This window comes from Trachurus japonicus, chromosome 2, assembly GCF_045865225.1.
Source record: "Trachurus japonicus isolate A0001 chromosome 2, Traja_1.0".
NCBI classification, from domain to species: Eukaryota; Metazoa; Chordata; class Actinopteri; order Carangiformes; family Carangidae; genus Trachurus; species Trachurus japonicus.
This window is the reverse complement of record NC_140908.1, coordinates 15,219,561-15,242,723: the sequence shown is the minus strand read 5'-3', so window position 1 is coordinate 15,242,723 and position 23,163 is coordinate 15,219,561. Positions and strand designations below refer to the sequence as shown.

The 23,163-nt window shown below is 40.7% G+C and overlaps 2 protein-coding genes across 3 annotated transcripts in view; one reads left to right on the top strand and one right to left on the bottom strand.

Annotated features, from left to right (window-relative positions):
• The window catches only part of cars2 (cysteinyl-tRNA synthetase 2, mitochondrial), a 15,315-nt gene extending 6,985 nt beyond the window's left edge, over nt 1-8,330 (top strand). Inside the window, exons 9-15 of one of the 2 annotated variants that reach the window (XM_085802626.1) lie at nt 780-847; nt 941-1,007; nt 2,367-2,505; nt 4,450-4,573; nt 4,677-4,775; nt 6,253-6,459; nt 7,962-8,330. In XM_085802626.1, coding sequence (XP_085658752.1) covers nt 780-847; nt 941-1,007; nt 2,367-2,505; nt 4,450-4,573; nt 4,677-4,775; nt 6,253-6,459; nt 7,962-8,057 — 800 coding nt within the window. In that variant the 3' untranslated portion in view covers nt 8,058-8,330. Of the gene's footprint in view, nt 1-779; nt 848-940; nt 1,008-2,366; nt 2,506-4,449; nt 4,574-4,676; nt 4,776-6,249; nt 6,460-7,961 lie in introns of both variants that reach the window. The other variant, XM_085802618.1, reaches the window with a different exon arrangement.
• Nucleotides 8,331-9,522: 1,192 nt separating this feature from the next.
• Nucleotides 9,523-21,215, bottom strand: ddrgk1 (DDRGK domain containing 1). The gene is given in 8 exon segments (XM_085802668.1): nt 9,523-9,819; nt 11,489-11,594; nt 11,678-11,716; nt 12,688-12,912; nt 15,835-15,963; nt 17,687-17,812; nt 17,814-17,851; nt 21,012-21,215. Coding segments are annotated over 8 exon segments (912 nt in total). The 5' UTR covers nt 21,100-21,215; the 3' UTR covers nt 9,523-9,658.
• Between the last annotated feature and the right edge of the window lie 1,948 nt (nt 21,216-23,163).

Genomic DNA, 23,163 nt, shown 5'->3' with positions numbered 1-23,163 from the left:
TAACTCAATGAACGGCCCATGAAATAAATATTTTTTCCAGTGGATATCCTAGTTCCAACATGACTGAGCTAACTGGAGTAGTTTCATGTCGTGTCCGACAACGGGAGGGTTTTAACAGCTGACGTCCTGCTGTTAGCTTAGCTGCTGCTGTTAGCTTAGCTGTCAGCAGCAGCTAAGCTAACAACTAGCCTACGATAACCATGACTGATTACAAAAACGTGCACACAGAAATAGTACAATGTTTGTTCAATAATTCGTTTTATAGACTTAACAAACATCAGATTTAGTCAAAACGGTTTTGGCAGCCCGGAGCCCCCACATTTGGTGCCTACACCGGCGGCTAACGCTAGGCTACCAGTTAGCCGCTAACGCTACCAGTTAGCCGCTCGCTAGAATGCTACTAAAACCGACTTCCGTTGTGGTGTGACGCAATGGATCATGGGAAAATAAAGTGGTGGATAGGGGAGAGAGGTGATGATAACTCTAGGGGCCCAGCGCCCACAAAGGGGGCCCACAAAAAACCCCAGTAGTCTAATCTTTGTATGACTGAATTATTCTGCATAAGACCCTGACTAATACTCATAGTAATGCTGCATTAGCATCAAAACAAAGTAGGCTAAATAAAAAATGATAATACATAGTAGTCTACGAAAAAAAAGTGGAAAAGTCAGGGGCCCACTTTAGTATTCTTTCAGGGGCCCCAGAATTCCTAGCAACGGCCCTGCTTCCGATACACTCCAGTATAGCATTATCGCTAACGGGTTTGTTATTGTTTTCAGGGCATTTACACCTGAAAGGCAGCACAGAGAAAATGTCCAAGTCACTGAAGAACTACATCACCATCAAGGTACCGTCAGTCGCTGACCTCATCACGGCCAGACATGACACAACTGTGACATCATGAGTGAGGTCATCACGTTTGTCTTTGCCCCTCCCTCAGGATTTCCTCCAGTCTTACTCCGCTAACGAGTTCAGGATGTTCTGTCTCTTGGCCAAATACAGATCAGGTGAGAAACGAGCTTTGAAAATAAATCTCAGGAATTTTCAAAGTTGGAAACTTTCCGTGGGAATTAATTTATGGGAATTAACGGGAATATATGGGAATAAACAGGAATAAATCCGAAATTTACCAAATTGAAGGTTGGTCCTTAACAGGAAACTTAAATATAGTTGGGGGAAATATATTGTAGCATAATTTTGGCTAAAACAACCAGATTTAATGCAAGTACACTTGAATATCTAGGCTATATTTTACTCAACATTCATGTTTTTGTTGTGCAGTAAAATAATTGATTGTTCATACAAGAATTAAAAGTTGATAAAGTTCTACTCATAAATAAATCAGTTGAAATGTTTTTTAAATTGTATTATTTTGCATGGATGTCTGCTTATGACAAAACAAAATATTTACATTTATGTTTAGATATGATACAGTTTGTTTAAATGAACCCAAATTTCCAGTCAATTCCCATAAATTACCAATAATTACCAAAATTCCAATGGAAAGTTTCCAATTTGGAATATTTCCAAAATTCCCCAGTTTAACTTCCCATGGAAAGTTTCTGGAAATATTTCGGAAATTTACTGGAAATGTTCCACCCCTACTCCTCTCTAACAAAATAATCAAATTAAAGGGATAGTAGCATTTTTTTTTTAAAGTGGGGTTGTATGATCTCCAAATAGCCCCTAAGTACTTTAATTGCAGTAGAAGACTCTCTGCACTCCTCCCGTTAGCAACGCCAGCCCATAATAGCCCTGCCCAGAGATTTACAACATACAGTGTTGTGAACAGACCCAAAGAAACGGCCTATTTTCACGGCCTAAAAGAGGTTTTACCTGAAAAATAATACACAGTTCCATTGTTCGCTATAATATAATTTTTTCCAGCCCTTCAAAGTGCAGGAAAAACACAGTTTTTATTTGGACCTAACCAACTCGCGTATCCCTCCGCCCGCTGTTTCTTTGGGTCCATTCACAACACTGTATGTTGTAAATCTCTGGGCAGGGCTATTATGGGCTGGCGTTGCTAACGGGAGGAGTGTAGAGAGTCTTCTACTGCAATTAAAGTACTTAGGGGCTATTTGTAGATCATACAACCACACTTTAAAAAAAAAATGATACTATCCCTTTAATGCTAATGCTAATGTTACATTCTTATTAGATTGATTGATTTACAACATACAGTGTTGTGAACAGACCCAAAGAAACGGCCTATTTTCACGGCCTAAAAGAGGTTTTACCTGAAAAAAAATACACAGTTCCATTGTTCACTATAATATAAAAAAAATGATAGTATCCCTTTAATAATGAATATTTAGTCTAGTAATGCGATGTGTCCTGATGCATTGTGGGTCTGGTCTCCTCAGCTATAGACTACAGCGACAGCAGCATGGCCGAGGCTCGCTCCTCTCTGGGAACCATCTGCAGCTTCGTCGGCGCCGCTCAGGCCTACATGACGGGGCAGCTGCAGTGCTCGGACGTAGACGAAGCTGCTCTGTGGGACAGGTAGCTCATCACGAACATCCCATCATGAACACATACACATACAAAACTGCACTTCAGCCACTTTTCATACTGCAAAAAAGAGCAATGAGAATTATTCACAGGGTTGATTATGGGGCACACACCAATGACTTATTTTGGAAATCTAAAACTCTAAAATTGTTTGATTTGGTGGAGCATAAAACAGCCCAAGTGTTATATAAAGCAAGGAACTATCTCAGGGTATCCGCGGGGTCTTGAAAAGTATTAAAAGGTGATAAATCAATTTTGGGAAAATGAAGACCCTTAAAAAGTATTAAAAAGTCTTTTCACGACTTTATAAAGTCTTAAATTTTGAAGGTATTTTTTCTGAATTAGCCGTCCAAGAGTTTGAGTTGTAAAAAACATTGTAAAAGTGTGTGAAGTTATTCATTTTATTAAAAAACAAAGATGAACCGGTTCATGAAAAAGAGAAGAAGATTGTTGTTTTTGTTTTTTTGAGAGTTGAGCAATGTTTTTTTTTTATAAACTTTGCCTTTGATTTATTATCCCAGCCTTTTTTAAATTCTGTTGTATCATAGTGGTCTTCTATAGTCTTTATCACAAATTAAAACTGTTCAGTTAAAAGTGGCGGTGAGGTATTGAAAAATATTGAGAAGATCTTGAAAAAGTCTTAAAAAAGTATTAAAATTAACTTCAAGATTCCTGTATATACCCTGTATCTGCTACCAAGAAATATTCAGAGAATGTTTCACGAAAGAGAGCAAGGTTATGATTTAAGAGACAAATCAAATCTAAAGGTTGGCAGAGCTCGCACAACAAAGAAAAGTTTCTGTATCACCATTTGCGGAGTAAAACTGTGGAATAATCTGAGTAGCTACTGAAATCAAAAACATTTCGAGTGTAATCATGTTTAAAAAGAGACATAAAGAAATGATTCTCCAGAGGTACATTGAATAATTCACACAAGGTGTTTGCTTACTTACTATTTGGATTAAAATGTGTAATGTGTAAAATGTTTAATTAGAACATATAGTTAAAGGGATAGTTCAACATTTTGGCAAATTGGCCCATTGCCATAATCGCTATAGTCATAGCAGTAGGTTCGTTACCTTTAATTGTAGGTGTAAGCTATTTTCAGTACGGCGGAGCGCAGCAGCTGGCTGCTCAGAGCTACGCTATGGAGGCTAAGGGAATTTCTTGGTTTCCCTCATTAAACTCATCAAATTCAACATCCCAAAACTCCACAGCGCTTTTGTAGACAAGTTGTGACCTGCACAACCACCACGCTATGAGATAATGACGGAACGATACGAAACGGAGCCGTTTTCGAGGTAAATACAGGGTAAATACGGAGACTGCTTGCTGAAAAACTGTCCCTGAACGCAACGCGCATCAGCGGTTTTGTATGAATTTACCTCGAAAACGGCTCCGTTTCGTATCGTTCCGTCATTATCTCATAGCGTGGTGGTTGTGCAGCTCACAACTTGTCTACAAAAGCGCTGTGGAGTTTTGGGATGTTGAATTTGATGAGTTTAATGAGGGAAACCAAGAAATTCCGTTAGCCTCCATAGCGTAGCTCTGAGCAGCCAGCTGCTGCGCTCCGCCGTACTAAAAATAGCTTACACCTACAATTAAAGGTAATGAACCTACTGCTATGACTATAGCGATTATGGCAATGGGCCAATTTGCCAAAATGTTGAACTATCCCTTTAAAATTAGATAAGTTTATACTTCTTCCTGCTCCTTTTCGCTCATGTAAACTGCGCTGCTTATGAGATGTTTTATGTATACTGTACATTTTTGCTGTTCACTTATTTCCTTATTATATTATTATTTTATCTTACTTATTTTTTTTACATTGTCGTTTACATGATCGAAATAAAGATATCAATCAATCAATCAATCAACATCCCATAATGAACATGCACCACTCTGTCCTGGTGCTGTAATGTTTTACACCTCCAGGTTGGCCGAGACTAAGTCCAGCGTGTTGTCGGCGCTGGCGGACGACTTCGACACCCCGAGAGCCGTCGCCGCCCTGATGAACCTCGTTTACCACGGGAACCGCCAGCTGCAGCCTGTTGCTATGGTAACATGATTAACATCCGTCTCCTACTGGGTCGAAACTGAACTTTTCTGAAGGTCAAAGGTCAAGGCTGATGATGTTGTGTCTGTGTCTGTGTTTGGTTCAGAGTAGCGGAGCGGCTCGCAGCCCGGCGGTGTTTGGAGCCGTCGTCAGATACCTGACGGACGTCCTGGAGGCGTTCGGGGTCGAGCTGCTGCACAGCCAGGTAAGAAAACCTCACCTGGCAGCAGCTAATGGGAGTCTTTAATAAACATAAACATAACCCTGACATCATCTACTAGGACCAAACTAATGGTGCGTTGCTACGGAAGAGGGTTAGGGCCGCTGTAGGAAAAAAGTTCTTACTTTTTTCTCAGAATTCTGAGATTTAACTCAGAATTCTGAGAAAATGGCTGACTTTAATCTCAGAATTCTGATTTTTTTTTTCTCAGAATTTTGACTTTAAACTAAGAATTCTGACTTTAAGCTCAGAATTCCGAGTTTAATGTCAGAATTCTGAGATTAAAGCCAGAATGCTGAGTTTAAAATGAGAATTCTGACTATAAACTCAGAATTTAAAGTCAAAATTCTGAGAAGATGAGTCAGAATTATGAGTTTAAAGTCAAAATTCTGAGATTAAAGCCAGAATGCTGAGTTTAAAATGAGAATTCTGACTATAAACTGACTATAAATCTGACTTCAAACTAAGAATTCTGACTTTAAGCTCAGAATTCCGAGTTTAAAGTCAAAATTCTGAGATTAAAGTCAGAATTATGAGTTTAAAATAATCGAAAATAGTCAGAATTCTGACTTTAAACTCAGAATTCAGATTTTTTTCTCTCAGAATTTTGACTTTAAACTAAGAATTCTGACTTTAAAGGTCAGAATTCTTAGTTTAAAGTCAGAATTCTGAGATTAAAGTCAGAATGCTGAGTTTAAAATGAGAATTCTGACTATAAACTCAGAATTTAAAGTCGAAAATTCTGAGATTAAAGCCAGAATTATGAGTTTAAAATAATCGAAAATAGTCAGAATTCTGACTTTAAACTCAGAATTCAGTTTTTTTTCTCAGAATTCTGACTTCTTTCTCAGAATTCAAGATGGCCACTACTCACTTTTATACTTATGGTGCGTTCCAGGCAGGCTTTTTAACCCGTAAGTCACGACTTCAAGTCACCAGTTACGAGTTTGTAGCGTTCCAGGCAAGTTACGAGTTACGAACTGGGAACTGGGAGCAGATCGATCTAGTACGAGTTCACAGGTGGGAAGTTACGAGTTTGACTGTACGTTCTAACGGGTAACCATAGGAACAGGTCGGAAAAATACGAGTTACGGGTTGCCTGGAACGCACCATTATACCATATACTCAGTACTGTTCAATTCTTACACCTGGACTTTTTCCAACCTGTTTGTAAGTGTAAAAATTGCATTTTGTTGCTATCAAAATAGTAATGCTATCACTGGCTAGCTAACGGTTTTAGCTAGTGTCAAATTTTTTGACGTCTGCATTTGTTTTCAACCTGACAACGCTCCATTCTTCATTCCAACTTCCTAAATGTTTAGTTTTTTTATGTTTTTATTTGAAGTATCATCAAATTACAAACAATTAAGGCACATTTTGTGATACGAAGATTGAAGGTGTTGAACCAGCGCTTCCTCACTGTAACGCACCTTAACCCCAGGTCCTCTCTCCGCTGCAGCAGGCCGATGTACTGAGCGGTGGCGGTGGTCTGGGTCTGCAGGCCGTAGTGGAGCAGCTGACCCACTTCAGAGCCGAGGTCCGAGCCTTCGCCCTCGGCCGCCTTAAGGACCAGACGGCCGCGCCCGGCTCGAAGGCCGACCGAGACCTCCTGCTCAAAGCCTGCGACTCCCTGAGGAGAGACCTGGCCCCCCTGGGGGTCCTCATCAAGGTGCCCCCATCACCGTCCAGTCTAAATGTAGTAGCTTAATGCTAACAGGGTTCCTACACATTTTAAATTTCCAAATTCCATACTTTTTCCAGACCCAAATTTCATTTTCATGTCATTTCTAGTCAAAACAAATCTCATTCTACTTAAAATCAGACTCATCACATTAAAAGCAGCTTGTTTTTAGACACTTTTTACTCCTTTCAAGCAGATTTTCACTTGGAATAAGTAGAAAAATCTGATAGTGGAGCAAGTTTTTCTTTCTTATTACAAGCACAAAAAACTTACTTTCACTGGCAGATTTTTCTACTTATCTCAAGTGAAAATTAGTTTGAAACAAGTGAAAATGATCTAAAAACAAGTTCATTTTTAGGTGATGAGTCTTATTTTAAGTGGAAAGAGATTAGTTTTGACTAGAAATTTTGACAAGAAATAAGGCAAATATTCTTGGAAAGATTTTGAGTTTTTGCAGTGTCTCAGTAAAAAAAAATCAAATAATTTGTGACATTTGAGCCAATAGATGTGTTTCATGTTATAAATCATGCAATTAATCACTTGTTTTCATTATTCTGAATTTGTATGCCATTATGTAACCAAATAATTTCCAGGAGATTGTAGCTAGGTAGCCTACAATAGCGCATATATATTTCCATACAATAGTTTCCATTTTCCATACTTTTCAAGACCTGGAAATGTATAAAATCAAATTCCATATTATTCCATACTTTCCATACTTGCGTAGGAACCCTGTGCTAATCAGGGCCGTTGTATAGGGGAGAAAGGTGATGATAATTCTTGGGGCCCAGAAAAAACCCCAGTAGTCTAATATTTGTATGACTGATTTATTCTGCGTAAGACCCTGACTAATACTCATAGTACACTGTAAAAACTCAACATCTTTCCAAGAATATTTGTCTTATTTCTTGTCCAAATGTCTCATTTCTAGTCAAAACGAATCTCTTTCCACTTAAAATAAGACTCATTACCTTAAAAATTAACTTGTTTTTAGATCATTTTCACTTAAATTCACAATAAATAGAAAAATCTGCCAGTGAAAGTAAGTTTTTTGTGTTTGTAATAAGGAAGAAAAACTTGCTCCACTATCAGATTTTTCTACTTATTTCAAGTGAAAATCTGCTTGAAAGAAGTAAAAAGTGTCTAAAAACAAGCTGCTTTTAATATGATGAGTCTTATTTTAAGTATAATGAGATTTGTTTTGACTAGAAATGACATTTTGACAAGAAATAAGACAAATATTCTTGCTAAGATACTTGAGTTTTTGCAGTGTAATGCTGCATTAGCATCAAAATAAAGTAGGCTAAATAAAAAACGATAATACATACGTAGTCTAAGAAAATAAAAAAAAGGAAACGTTAGGGGGAGGGGCCCACTTTAGTATTCTTTAAGGCGGCCCAGAATTCATAGCAACGGCCCTGATGCTAATGCTAATGTGCTAATGTTACATTCTTATCTGAACTGGGACCGATGTCTTTGTCTTTCCTCAGGACCGAGGAGCGACGTCCACGTGGGAGATCACCGAGGGGAAAGGACAGAAGGTCCATGACAAAGACAAAGACAAAGACCAGGACCCGTTCAGCTGAAACCTGGAGACTCTTGAGTTGGACTTTTATAAAAAAAAAAAAAACTAGACCAGATGATCCTGAAGCTGCCTGTTGTGCCTCTCTTCAGCCATCACTCTTGTTTCCTGTAAATTACATGTTGATTATTTAATAAGGGAACACCTGACCCCGCCCCCTTTAGGAGGACAGGACCAGCCCACTACGGAACGATGCGGGACACGTCTTCAACTTAATGCAGAGAATTTATGTGTTTTATTTAATCTGTGGATGAATTAAAAAGTAATTTTGAACTTCACTCAGCTGTTCTTTTTTCCCCCCTTTGTTGACATAATGTTATTTAGGGCTGGGCCGATACGCTTTTGTGCCGATTCGATTCTCTAACGATTTCTGGGTCCCGATTCGATTTAAATTGCGATTCTGATTAAACAAGTATTGCGATTTTATATTTCAATTATTGTTATTTTCTTTCCTTAAACAAGAGCAGGTTGAACCAAACACTTGATAATGCATCATAAGTCATATTTACAAAAAACAATACACACATCACATCAGTTTGTCTGTTGTGTTCGATGGTTCACATAGATATCATATCTGTGAACAAACGAACACAACAGGCCGGTTTGACTTTGTCGAGTGTAATGGCACAGAATTCATGATCGTACAATAAAGATTGGTCGTCCCAAAAAAAAAAAAAAATTCTCATATGAGAATTGATTTTTAAAAATTGCCAGAAAAAAATTTCGATTAATATAAAAATCGATTTTTTTGGCCCAGCCCTAATGTTATTCTACGGGTGCAGGATTAATGAGCAGAACCTGGACTAGGGATGTACCGAATCCAGGATTCAGTTTCTGATTGACCGGTATTTTGGGGGTTTTTTTCAATAGTTTTCTGCTGAACCGAACCCTTAGCTTGCCCTGTGCATATCATGTTCAGACGATGATCACAGGATGGTTTATGAATTATATTCTACCCTCCCTGAACGACGAAGTTCAAAACACTCCCAGCACAGTTACCATCACTGTCATTATCACAAACTAAAACAGAAATTAGCATCGCTATCGCGCGGTAATTACTTACTTACAAGCATATATTTTCTCTGCTCTGTGGAAATGATTTCACTTTTTGGTCTTTTTCTTTCTTTCTTATTTTGAATGAGAAAAAATACTAAAGCCTGTATCCTGAATGAGTGTGAGAGTTCTGTTCAAAATAGTGGCGAAAGTTATTTCCTGTTGTTTTATACAGTTATACAGAATAACTGTAAAATGTTGACTGCAATTATGAAGAGGCCGATGATGGGAGTAGGATTTGGTATTCGGTTCGGATTTTGCCGATTCTTAAAACAGTGGATTCAGCAGAACCCCAAAAATCAGGATTCAGTACATCCCTATTGAGTCCACCTCAACCTCAACCTGAGCCCAGTAAATCCACTCTGTAAATCTGGAATTATGAAGGTCATGTGACAGGAAATGAGCACACTCGATCAAACTGTTCATTGTTTATCATCGTCACACAGTGTAACCAATGATTTTACATAAACAAACACAAGTCCTTGTCTGTTTGAGTGATGGTACTGAACTGATCTGGGGTCAGATCGCTGTGGTCTGGGGGTCTGGGGTCTCTCAGGCGGTGCTGCGGGTCTCGGGCGTCAGGTTGATGAGGGAGTTGCTGGCCTGGGCCAGCTCTGTGATGGAGACCCGGCCCCTCTGGCGGATGAACTGGGCCACCGAGTCCAGCTCCTCCGGGGTGATGGAGATGAACTTCCCTCGGTCGTCGATCACTCCTGGAGGAAACACCACAACTAGGGATGTAATATACCTCCACCACTGAGGCCGATTCGATACGCATCTCGATACGATACATTAACGATACACTGAAGCTCCTGTCAATACGATGCGATACGATTCACTCCTGTTCATGATACGATGCGATTCAAATGCGATTTGATAACAATATAACTTAATTACAAAGAGATTCGGTTCGATATGATGTTTGATACAGTTGTGATATGAGAGTTTCTTCCCACATCAGGTTTATTACCTCAATACCATTCTGCTTTACTCTCTGTATCAATTTGAGGGATGTAGCCTATATTTGGTAAATTTTTACAGGGCAAACCAATGAATCATATATTTGAAAGGTACAGTCTAGAGGAAATAAATGGTAGAAATGAAATCCAGCTTAATCATATGGGCTAGTCTTGTGTGGTGGCACCTCTGCATTTTGCTCTTTTGCTAAATACTGGGTTCCTACACATTTGAAACTTCCAAATTCCATACTTTTTCCAGACCCTAATTTCCAGACTTCTCGTTAAAATATTCATATTATTTGTGATATTTGAGTAAATAGATGTGCATAATATAAAAAAAGCATGCAATTTATCATTTGTTTTCATTATTCTGAATGTGTATGCCATTATGTAACCAAATAATTTCCTGGAGATTGTGGCTAGGTACAATAGCGCATACAAAATAATGAACCCAAATAACTTCAGATGAGACCAAACCCAGAGAAGTACTAAGAAAAATATATTTCCATATAATAGTTTCCATTTTCCATACTTTTCCAGACCTGGAAATGTATAAAATCAAATTCCATACTTTTCCATACTTTCCATACTTGCGTAGGAACCCAGTAAATAATAATAATAATAATAATAACTTTATTCATATAGCACCTTTAAAAACACAAGTTTCAGGCTGCCTCGGGAAGTGAAATGATCGATTTAACCATGGAATTTGCCGATGTAGAAGGCTAGAAGAGATGCATCGCAAATGCAACCATAAATGATGTCCGATGTACCCTGAATCTACCGGTGCAGTCGCATCTCACACGTTTATATCGGACCGGTGAATCTTCACATCCCTAACGACCAGGGCCGTTGTATAGGGGAGAAAGGTGATGATAACTCTAGGGGCCCAGCGCCCAGTGGGGCCCATAAAAAAACTCAGTAGTCTAATCTTTGTATTATTGATTTATTCTGCTTAGACCCTGACTAATACTCATAGTAATGCTGCATTTGCATCAAAACAAAGTAGGCTAAATAAAAAATAATACATACGTAGATTTTTTTCTACTTATTTCAAGTGGAAATCTGCTTGAAATTAGTAAAAAGTGTCTAAAAACAAGCTACTTTTAATATGATGTGTCTTATTTTAAGTAGAATGAGATTTGTTTTGACTAGAAATGACATTTTGACTAGAAATAAGACAAATATTCTTGGTAAGATACTTGAGTTTTTGCAGTGTAATGCTGCATTAGCATCAAAACAAAGTAGGCTAAATAAAAAATAATACATAGAAAAAAAGTGGAAAAGTCAGGGGCCCACTTTAGTATTCTTTCAGGGGGCCCAGAATTCCTTGCAACGGCCCTGCTAACGACAACACGTTAACGGTAACACACGGCAACACGTGACAGCGGCGGCGGCAGCGTTGAGCTATGCTAACACCGACCTGTGAGCGAGCCGTCGGCTAACAGGTCCTGCAGTCTGGAGATAGCATCCTGAGTCCTCATCCCAAACTGGGAGGCCAGATCTTCCAGGAGAACCACCTTGGAGGTCTGGAAACATAAAGGACAAAACACCGTGTCAGAGTGGTGGCGTCATGTGGTCCAACAACATCCAGATGTGTGTGTTGCCTCACCTCGATGTACTGGATGAATTCTTGCAGCAGGTTACGGGACTAAAAGACGAGTCAAGAAGACATGATTTAGTTTTAGTTTCACTTTCAGTTTGTTAAAGGGATACACCGACTTTTTTTTTTCCGTGTCTTGCCTCACTCCCGAGTCCATGACCAGCAGATAGACACCATCCTTTCGACTGTGCGTGCAGTAACAAGGGAGATAGAGCCGTATCGCCGTAATTAGCTTAGCTCAAACACTGGAAGTGTATGGGTAGTGTTAGCCTGCCTCCACCTAAAGTCATCAGAGAAACTCTTCAGCAACTCTAAACGGACCGATCTTGGTCTCAGAGCTGACAAAACTCTCCGGTAAGGCATCTTGAGCGGTCAAATGCCGCTAACGGGACGAGATCGGTCAAAACGGAGGGTTCAAGCAAAGACGGTTTATTTTGGTTCAAGCTAGCTACATCGAGGGTAGGTTAGCTTCCTGTTTCAAAGTAAAAGCACAAATTCTATCGTCATGGTTTTCTGTATGTAAAGGGCAACGGGTGTTTTATTTTGTGAAAGTAACCGGAAGTGCGTTGGTCACAACGGCTAGCTTGAGTAGCGCCGAATTCGTCCGAACAAAATTGTAAACAGCTGGTATTTAGACAAATTAACGACACACTGCTGATCTAAACGGCTACTTTCTCACCTAAACATGTTTGAAATGTTGATAAAGTGATATATTTACAGAGTTTAGAGCTAAAATGAAATCAGCTTCTGACTGGTGATTTCGGCCCCGGGTAGGAGGCAGGCTAACACTACCCATACACTTCCAGTGTTTGAGCTAAGCTAGGCTAACACTACCCATACACTTCCAGTGTTTGAGCTAAGCTAATTACGGCGATACGGCTCTATCTCCCTTGTTACTGCACGCACAGTGGAAAGGATGGTGTCTATCTGCTGGTCATGGACTCGGGAGTGAGGCAAGACATGAAAAAAAAAAAGTTGCATATCCCTTTAAAATACGACCTGTAGAGGAGCAATCAGACCTGGTCCTCGCTGAGCTGCTCCTCCTCTCCTTGGTCTTCTACGACGAAGGAGGCCTTGAGTCGCAGGTACTCCTCCTCCTCGCGTTTCTCCTGCTCCTCCTTGGCTCGTCGCTCCTCCTCTTCCTGTTTCTGCTCCATCGCTCGCTCCCTCTCGTCCTCCTGCCGCCGCTCCTGCTCCCGGAGCTCCTGCATCCTCTTCCTCTCCTCCCGCTCCTCCAGCTCCGCCTGGAAGAAAGAAAACACAACGCGGCGTAAGTTCTCGTGGTGCAACATGGGAGAAAAGCGTTCAAAGCGATTGCAGGCTGGGCCAGTGTTGTTTTTGGCAGGCATTTTAGATTTAGTCTTAGTCTTTTTGACGAAAATACTTATTAGTTTTAGTCAATTTTAGTTATTTCTATATGTGATAGTTTTAGTCTAGTTTTAGTCGACGAAAACTGAAAAAGGTTTTAGTCAGTTTTAGTAAAAACAAAAGTATTTTAACAAATTAATTCAATAAAGGAATGGTTTTACACATAATGTTTCCACCCAATGGCAAATACTTTATGGTCTAAGGATTATAGACCATTTCTATGTTTATAAACATTGATGACGTATGTTGTGGGCGGGGCTTCACTGGTGGCAGAACGTGACAGCTGATCTGGTGTCAACAGTGGAAAGCCGGCATCAAGAGCGATCAAATCAGAGGAAGATGGATCATACAGAGGCCTTCTCTGATTATTTTAATGTTTTGTCAACAGAAAACAGGTTGTCATACCTGAGTAGGCTAAGTTAACGATTAGCAACGGAGTGTGTTGTGTGTTACGGACCGACGTAGGCTACTGCCTAGGGACACAAAACGCTGCGTGGGCGATCATCAACAAGTCCATCAACTACGGTATGACAGCAAACTGTAGCCTACTTGTATGGCTGTATATTACAGTTTATTTAACGGATCCATGTCTGTTATTTCTGTATTAGTCAGACCGTTGTTAGGCTATATATCACAGACCGTTGCTAGGGACACCGCTCATGACCCGATGTGTGTAAAAATGAATGAATGAATGTCAAAATAAATGAATAAGAGGGTGAACGTGTACACGTGTTAACGTTTACACTGAATGAAACAGTAAATTTTTAATAAAAATCCCTAAACGATGCACGCAATATCTACATATATTTTATACACTGACTGATAAGAGTATTTTTTCCGTCGAAAAAAGTTGTAAAGGACGGGTCGTCTTATATTCGGGGTCTAGATATTGTAGCCTACATGTGCAAATCAGCGGGTGACACCAAACAACGTCTGCCCAAGCAAGTCAGAGCTTTTATTTCTCTCACACTCACACACCAGTGACCTAGGGATGCAGCCATCTGAGGGGACGCGCGTGTGTTGCCGCTTCTCCACTACACAGTTACAGCTCGGCTCTACTCGACTCGGTTTAGGTCCTAGTTTAAATCACAGCTGAGTTCTTTATAGTTCCTCCTCAGCAGTCGTTGTCTCACCCCAATTTCCACCGGGTCCGTCAGCGCGGCGGTCACCGCTGATCACTCCTCTAATCAGCATTTCACCGGTCTCGCCGCGGCACGACTCTCTTTTTTCTCTCCTTTCGTCAGCTCCAAACTCACTGTTCTGCACCGCGATTACCAAAATTAAATAAAATTCACCCTCTAATGTGGCTCATCATCACAGCTTAGGGTCGTGCTGCAGCCAAGCAGCTGCGCTGCTTTTTAAAGTTGAGCTGTATGTCAGGACCATGGTCAGGACGTGTATTTGTTGCTTACTTCCGGTATTTTTCTGCCACCAGTACGTCACTGTGACGTCGACGCCGAAGTGGTCTATACATTAGCCTACACACAGATAAAGTGGTAACAGTAGCCTGGTGCATTCAGTTTTTATTCTGCTGGATTATATTTAAAATACGTCCATATATCTTCTGGTGGAGTGACGGCAGGTGTGTTGAGCAGAATGTGCTGCATGTCAGGTGGTGGTGTGACCACACAAGGATGCAGCAGCGTTGCAGATACTTGTTGATTTTTAATTGACAGGTTATACGCACAATAAGCAGAAATGTCGTGCATTTTGAACGTCTGACCATCCACCCGTCAGCGCCGCACAGCCGCTGCACCGGAGCAGCTGATCCAGGGTTTCTGCAGGTACCAGCAAATCTAATTTAATGCATTTTAATGCCCTCTTTAATGCCATTTCAAACATTTTTAATGCCCGTGACTGCAAATACTATACATGTGCGTACATACACTTACCTATATACACATACACACACCCAATTACTTGGTTCTGCATGTTTATCACACCAATAGAGGTGCTGCACCGACTGCAATTTTCTGGCCGATCACCGATTTTTAAAAAGCCTGACCCACCGATTCCAATTTTTACTGATAGCGATAAAAAAAAAAAAAAAAAAAGTCAACAGTAGCCTGCCACCACCTAAAAATATGAATTTAGAAAATTCTCCATTTTTTCACCCACGTTTAATTTTACTGTAGATTAAGTGGATAATCCCCATATTTTTCTGCTCTTTGTGCTTTATAGGGATGTAATGATATCAAAATCTCACTGTATGAATCTATCAATTTTTTGATGCCTTTTAGAATCGGGTTTAATGCCTTTTAATGCCATTTAAGGCCATTTAAGGCCTTAATGTTGTTGTTTTATTTATACTGCTAGCACCTGTATGTTGTGCAGCACTTTGGGCAACCAAGGTTGTTTTTAAATGTGCTATAGAAATAAACTTTGAGTTGAGTTGAGTTGAGTTAATTTTAGCAAAATATATTTAATGACTTTTAATGCTTTTTAATGACCTGCAGAAACCCTGTGATCACTACCTGGTCTCTGCCGCTCGTGGCCCGCGGCTCGTCTCAGCATCGTTCTACTTTTGACGGAGTCGTTGCTAAATCATGTGAAGCTTAGAGTAGCTAATGACAATCCACAATATGACATTTAGAGGCGATCGCAGCCCGACCACTAACATCTACGTCCGTTCTCGTCTCGTCAACGAAAACTCACACACGTCTCGTCATGTTTTCGCCATCAGAGAGCCGTGATGTTTATCTCCTCACCGTCTCGTTATCGTCATGAGAAAAAAGGGCCGTCAACTAAATAATTTCGTCATCGTTAACGAAAACAACACCGGGCCTCTCTCTGCTCACCTCTCTCTGGGCTTTCTTGGCCTGTTTCTCCTCCAGCTTCTTCTGCTTCTTGGCTCCGACCTTGGCCGCCGTCGGCTGGAAGTTCTGCTCCTGCTCTTCATCATCCTCCTCCTCTCGCTCTCGTTCCTCCTCTGAAATCAACCGCACACACTCAGCATCACATATAAGGCTAAAGGCAGCTCAGCTAGTAAGTAAGTAGTAAACTAAAGAGGTGCACGGCCAAAAGATCAACTTAAAGAAACAGAAGAAAGGCCAGCAGCACTCGTGTCCTTCTCATTGTCCTTTATTGCAAACTGCGTCGGCGCTTAACACACACAGACCGGTTTCGACAAACGTCTTCCTCAGTGTGCAACATTCAACAGGAAGTGATGCATTTAAATACTCACAGGTGTGGTCAATCACTTGATTGATCAGTATTAATATTGGAGAAAAATAACAAATTACAGACATTAGAAAAATAGAAATACGTAGAAAAATGTAACAATATATAGAAAAATATAACAAATATTCAACAACCCAGACATCTCAAATATCATAGGTAAATCCACAGGTAAATAGACCAATTAAAAAAGTGCGGTCAGCCATTACAATATATGATCAGTATTAATGGAATATTAATACTGATCAATCAAGTGATTAACCACACCTGTGAGTATTTAAATGCATCACTTCCTGTTGAATTTTGTTTCTTTAAGCTCACTAGTAAGAGCTTTCAGTTTGGGAGTTAAAGGGAAAGTTTGTATTTAATTGTTTTTTCTGCAGGAAAAAAATATTATTTATTCCTTTTTTGCATTTTTACAAATAGAGTTAAGGTCTAAATCCCTTCTGGGATAAAGTTTTGTCTTGTCGTTTGTGATCAAGACCTGGTTTGTTGTGGTCTTGTTTCAGAAAAATGTGGTGTAATGTCAATTTATGATTTTCATAAACAGAATAAAGGTTTTAGAAAGCAGAAACTGTGTTTTTCAAGACTCTAAATCCTTCTTGGGATAGTCCAGACCAGATTTGGAAAGTCCAGGTTTTGTGGATTCCTTTCTTGCATTTTCACAATTAAAAAACAAATGTTTCACAAACCAGAACCTGTGTTTTTAAAATGTTACTTTGAACGTTAAAGGGATAGTTAAATATTTTGGCAAATTGGCCCATTGCCATAATCCCTATAGTCATAGCAGTAGGTTCGTTACCTTTAATTGACGGTCTAAGCTTTTTTTTTTAGAACGGCGGAGCAGAGCCGTGAGCTGCTCAGAGCTACGCTACGGAGGCTCATTATGGGATTTCTTGATTTCAAATGGTATCAAATACACAATCCAACAACTCCACAACGCTCTGGTGGACAAGTTGTGAGCTGCACATTCACCACGCTATGAGATAATAACACAACGTTACCACACAGAGTTGTTTTAGAGGGAAATTCATGCAAAACCGCTGATGCACGTTGCCTTCAGGGACAGTTTTTCATCAACAGTCTCTGTATTTCCCTCTAAAACAACTCTGTGTGGTAACGTTGTGTTATTATCTCATAGCGTGGTGAATGTGCAGCTCACAACTTGTCCACCAGAGCGTTGTGGAGTTGTTGGATTGTGTATTTGATGAGTTTGATGATGAGGGAAACCAAGAAATCCCATAATGAGCCTCCGTAGCGTAGCTCTGAGCAGCTCACGGCTCTGCTCCGCCGTTCTAAAAATAGCTTGCACCGACAATTAAAGGTAACGAACCTACTGCTATGACTATAGGGATTATGGGCAATGGGCCAATTTGCCAAAATGTTGAACTATCTCTTTAAACCCACAAGAGGAACAGGTAAAAGTGGTGTCAGTGTTTTACCCCGTCCTGCTGCCCCCGTTGCCCCCGTTGCCCCCGCTGCCCCCGTTGCCCCCGCTGCCTCTCTCTGCGGCCGCCTGTTGGCCATCACGGCCGCCATGTTCCTCCTCCTGCGGGGCATCCCGGCCCCTCGGTCCTCCGCTGCCTGGGGGGGGGGGCCCCGCCGCCCGGACCACATCCCGGCCCTGCTCCTGGTCGGCTGAGCACACAACACATCTGAGGTCAGATATCTACTTAGTAACTAGCTACCATAACATCAAGACTGAAAATACTTCAGAATAAGACGGAGAAAGAAAGTATTAAAGGGGACATATTATGCAAAACTCACTCTTTCATAGCTTTAGTATAATGTGTATTTGCCTCCTCACCCCTTAAATGTAAGTTTTGACAACTACGTCAACATTTTGTAAACTGCCATAGTCAGAAAATGTGTCTCTTAAAGGACAATTCCAGGCGAATTCAACTCGGGGGTGTATTTTCATATCATTTTAGGTCTAAAAGAAGGAATCTGAAGATTTTCAGTTTAATGTCTCCTGTTTTGCGGTAGTTGTGTCTGTCCCCGCATCGCCACGGCAGCAATGAATGGGAGTGGATGTAAGTTCTGCTGTTTAGGCTGTTTCCATCCCTCAAAGCCACAGACAGCGTCAGATGGAGACTCAAACATGCAGCCAGAAGTTTATTTACTTCAACAAGCCGACATGTTTGTAAAACTAGATCTAATTCAAAGTCTCCCGGAGTCTCACGCGAGACCCAGTTGCCGTGCTCGGTGTGTTCAGGTGCAGTGGGAAAAGCTACCGTTTGTGTCATAAACACAGGAATATCAACTCTTTACTTGCTTCAAGTAAAAAAAACTTCTGGGCGCATGTTTGAATAGCCACCTGACGCTGTCTGTGGAAAAAAATGTACACTTGAAGCAAGTAAAGAGTTGATATTCCTGTGTTTATGACACAAGCGGTAGCTCCGACTGCACCTGAACACACCAGCACTGCAACTGGGTCTCGCACGAGACTCCGGGAGACTTTGAATTAGATCTAGTTTTACAAACATGTCGGCTTGTTGAAGTAAATAAACTTCTGGGTGCATGTTTGAGTCTCCATCTGACGCTGTCTGTGGCTTTGAGGGATGGAAACAGCCTAAACAGCAGAACTTACATCCACTCCCATTCATTGCTGCCGTGGCGACGCGGGGACAGACACAACTACCGCAAAACAGGAGACATTAAACTGAAAATCTTCAGATTCATTCTTTTAGACCTAAAATGATATGAAAATACACCCCTGAGTGGCAGGTGATCGCTACAAGTCTAATGGTGCGTTCATAACAACTCGGAGGTCGGGATTCCCAACTCGGACATTTCCGACTTCCGACATCATTGCGTTCACGCTGCAGGAACTCGGGAGAAAAAAACCATGGATACCTGAAGGAAGTTTGTCATATTGTGGCTCATAGCTGAATAGTAAAAATCAATGCAGCAGTAAATGATGTTTATTCTGGAGGAGAGGAGACGCTGCAGATGAGTGCACATATAATGTTACAGCCTTGATAACAGTTAAACCTTATTTCATCACATACGAGGAAACACAATTTCACACCATACAACAATCACAGATTAATATAAACGTATTTCATATCGGCTACTGCAATAATACACAAAAATATGCATTCAAACCTCAACAAATAAATAAAAATGTCTAAATTCTAACTGTTTAAGACGAGGGCAGCCATGTTTTGATGTTGTCGTGACGTCAAGTTGGAGCTCTGATATGATACCCGAGTTCCTGACCTGTAATTTCCGAGTTTGACGCCGTTCAATTCATTTTTTACAACTCGGAGCTCGTTTTTTTCCGACCTCCAAGTTGTCTTGAACGCAGCATAATTCCTTCTGGCCAGTAGGTGTAGAACTCACACTCACAAATGTAAATATTTACATATTTCGGACCCGCCAAAATTTATTAAACAATTATTTATGTACTATATTTTTTAAATTCAGTAAAATTCATACTTTTATTCTGCACCCCTCTAGACATTCTGTGGATGCATTAGGCCTATTTTTGAAAAATTAATCCTTTTGATGAAAAAGTTGTAGCTATAACCTTTAACAAGCCGTTTTAATTTCACCCGGCTTATTACATCACAAGCCGGGTGATGTGAGTATTCAAGCCCTCGCTCCCACGGTTACCATGGTTACCTCAGCTACCAGAGCGAGGACTCTAAACCGACCGTTTAGAGCAGGGCTGTGAAACTGGTGTGTAGAGAACTCATCTTTTGGTTTTTCTGACCAAAGCATGTTACTAACATTACTTTTAGACATCAAGGTACCATGTCAAGCACCCTGTGTTCAGATGGACTTACAGGCTCATATTTACATATGTACTGGGAATGTAAGGATGTGAAGCTTTTTTGGGGTGAGGTCTGTTCTACTTTATCTAATGTACTTGAAGTCACTGTACCATGCTCTCCCATTGTGTTACTCCTGAATGATACCACCTCATTAAAATTGGCATGCTGGAAAAGACGTATCCTCCTAACGGGAATCACTGCTGCCAAAAAGATGCTGGCTTTGCGCTGGAAACCTCCACATACAGTTACCAAGCCCCATTGGATTAACACATACATTGACATAATAAATATGGAGCTTTCAGTGGCAAGAATGCACGGTGCTGGAGCTGATACTATTCTAGCATGGCAAACAATGGCAGATAAGATCAAGGAATTGCTGTAATTTCTATGTCTGTTTGCATCTCTTGTTAAAACATGGTCTGTCTTATCCTGTAAGAGTTTTATATAGATCCAAATTTGGGGGGGTGGGGGGTCGTCGCCTGGTCCTTTTTTAATTTATATTCTATTTTTTATCCATTATGTTCCTTATCTTAATTTCTATTAGATTGCAATGTACCTTTTACATGTACTTGTTTTCCTCGAAAAGCAATAAAAAAGTTGTTCACAAAAAAAAAGGTACCATGTCAAGAAGCAGAAATTAGCATAATATGTCCCCTTTAAAACATAATATAGTGCAATGTTGTAAAGTATAGGATAGTATGACTTTATAGCTGAATTTTAACTAAGAAACAATAGCGTAACATGGAGAACAATGCAATGTTATTCATTTTGGTGCCTTGAAAACATCTGGAGAAAAGGTGACGTAGCCAGAGTTGTGCTGCGTCAGCTTTAACCGTCGCCGTTTGCGTCATTCACTGACATTAAAAGTCTCATATCCGACTCATAATAACCCGCGTCTCAATGTTCAATAGTCGCGTTAACTCAGAGTTAAAGAAGCAGACAGATAAACACGACACACATTAGCTGTGCAAACATAAACATTAGCTTAGCTTAGCTTAGCTTAGCTTAGCTTAGCTCACCCTCCTCTGTTTTCTTCCGGATTTTCAACACGAAGGCGATGAGGACGATGAGCAGCGCCGCAGCGGCCAGATACAGGGCCACGTCCATGTTGGATAGGACTCTAAGTTACTTTATAACTTAATATTTACTATTATTATCCTTTTTTTTATCTACAACGTCTACTGTTTCTATCTCCAAACCATTATGACAGACAGGAGGCCGCCATTTTCTTCTTATTCCTCTACTACTTCCTGTTTGGTGTTCGTTTCCGGTTGGCAAAGCTAACGGGCGCGTTCCCGCCACCTACTGGGCGGGAGTGACGCAGAAATACATTTACGTTCAAATAGGTCGTTTTTTTTTCTTTATTTTTCCGGTATCTTCAATAATAACCAAAAGTATACTTGTATTTTGTGTTTTTTTTTCCTTTTTCCTATTTTACTTTTATTCTGTCTTTCTTTTATTATTTTATTGTGCTTTTATGGCAATATGGATCCTCTTGGGTCTGAAATAAAGAAGTGAATGAATGAATGAATGAATATAATAGTAGGTAGGCTACATAATAAATAGCCTACAATGATTATGTGACCATTATTTTCACTATGGCAAAGTATCATATAGGCTACACAAGAATAAATGGGATAACAGCAAGCAGCCCAACATAAACTGTTTTAAGAATGAAATTAAAAACTATATAACCTCCCTAAAGGTGTTATCGGAGGAAAACCAGTCCATAAATGACTTGTATGAAACAATGTCAGAGTCTCTTGCTCTTTGAGTTTACAGTCCTGTGTTCTTAAGACGGAGAAGTGGGAGGTCGGACTAATGGACACAAAAATAAAGAAATGTATGGTCGGAGAAATGGGTAGTCGGACAGACGCCATGCGCCCCACATTTGGTGCCATACCTGTCAAGTTTTGGATTTGAAAATAAGGGAAATTTTCCGGCACCCGCCGCGAACAGTGCTGCCACCCCAACCAAGCTCCAGTATCCCTTACATTTTAAGACAAGAAAGCTAAAATCACTGGCTTTATGCACAGCTGCACTACTCCCTGATCTTCAGCCAGCCCGTCTGCCATTATTGGACAAACTGATTAATCCAGGTGTGCCTGACCCCAATAGTCACTCACAACAACAATAATGTTTTTTTGGGGTTTTTTTCTAACACATAAATGAGGCATTCTGGTGTACTCTGAGGAGAAACAGAGGGAAAAGACAACATTGCTTCAGTTTTTTTTTTCTTTTAAAGCAGATTCAGTACTGACTGAGGTTCCTATCATTGTAACTGCAAGAATGGCTTAAGTGTATTAAAGTGAACTCAGAACTGGTTTAGTGTGGAGCTGTGGCTGGTGGGCAAAAACAAAACTCATTTTTTAAAATCTTTTGGCCTGGACCGGACTTTCAAGGCCCCCTTTCCTCTGCTTCACCATGAAGCTCTTTCAGGCCACACTGTCTTCTTCCACAACTTCTGCCCTATTCTCATCTGTATTTTGATAGCTGGAGCTACTGTCAGATATCTATATGACAGAAGGCCCACACATGCTTTAGCTTTATACTGCTGAATAACTGGAGCAGATATGTCCAGGGATTTTCAGCCTTCTATGATTATAGAATGACCCTGTCTTTTACAGCAGGTAGGCTACAGACACAGACACACACACCTGTTACTCTGCTGTCCCTCTCTGTTGCTGTCTGGACTGGGCTGCCTAGCTGTTCTTTTGGGTTAAGTGAGCATGGACGACACAACTCGACCGATGTGGACGCGCTGGTTCGAGCCGCGCGTGTTCGCGCGGAAAATACGAGTTTTTTTTTCTTTTCTTTTCAACAACCGCGGGTCGGCCCCTAATACATCCATGGTCGGCCCGTTACAAGCTTGATGAGCAGGACCTCAGTCAGTGCCGCGGTGATGTCGGCTTTGGGCTGTGTGCTCGCACATAGTGACGACGAGCACGCGCATCGTCGCTAACCTAGATAGGATTAATAGAGAGTTGGCCACTCCGAGGTAAAAACCAAAACCCAAATGAAATAGCAGCGTCCAGTCCGGGGTGCCGCCGGGACTGGCCCGGGGTATTATTATTTTTTAATAACGCGGGTTAAAATACGGGAGATTTACGGGAAAATACTAATACGGGAGGACGGCGGGAAAGAGGGGTAAAATACGGGACTTTCCCGGCC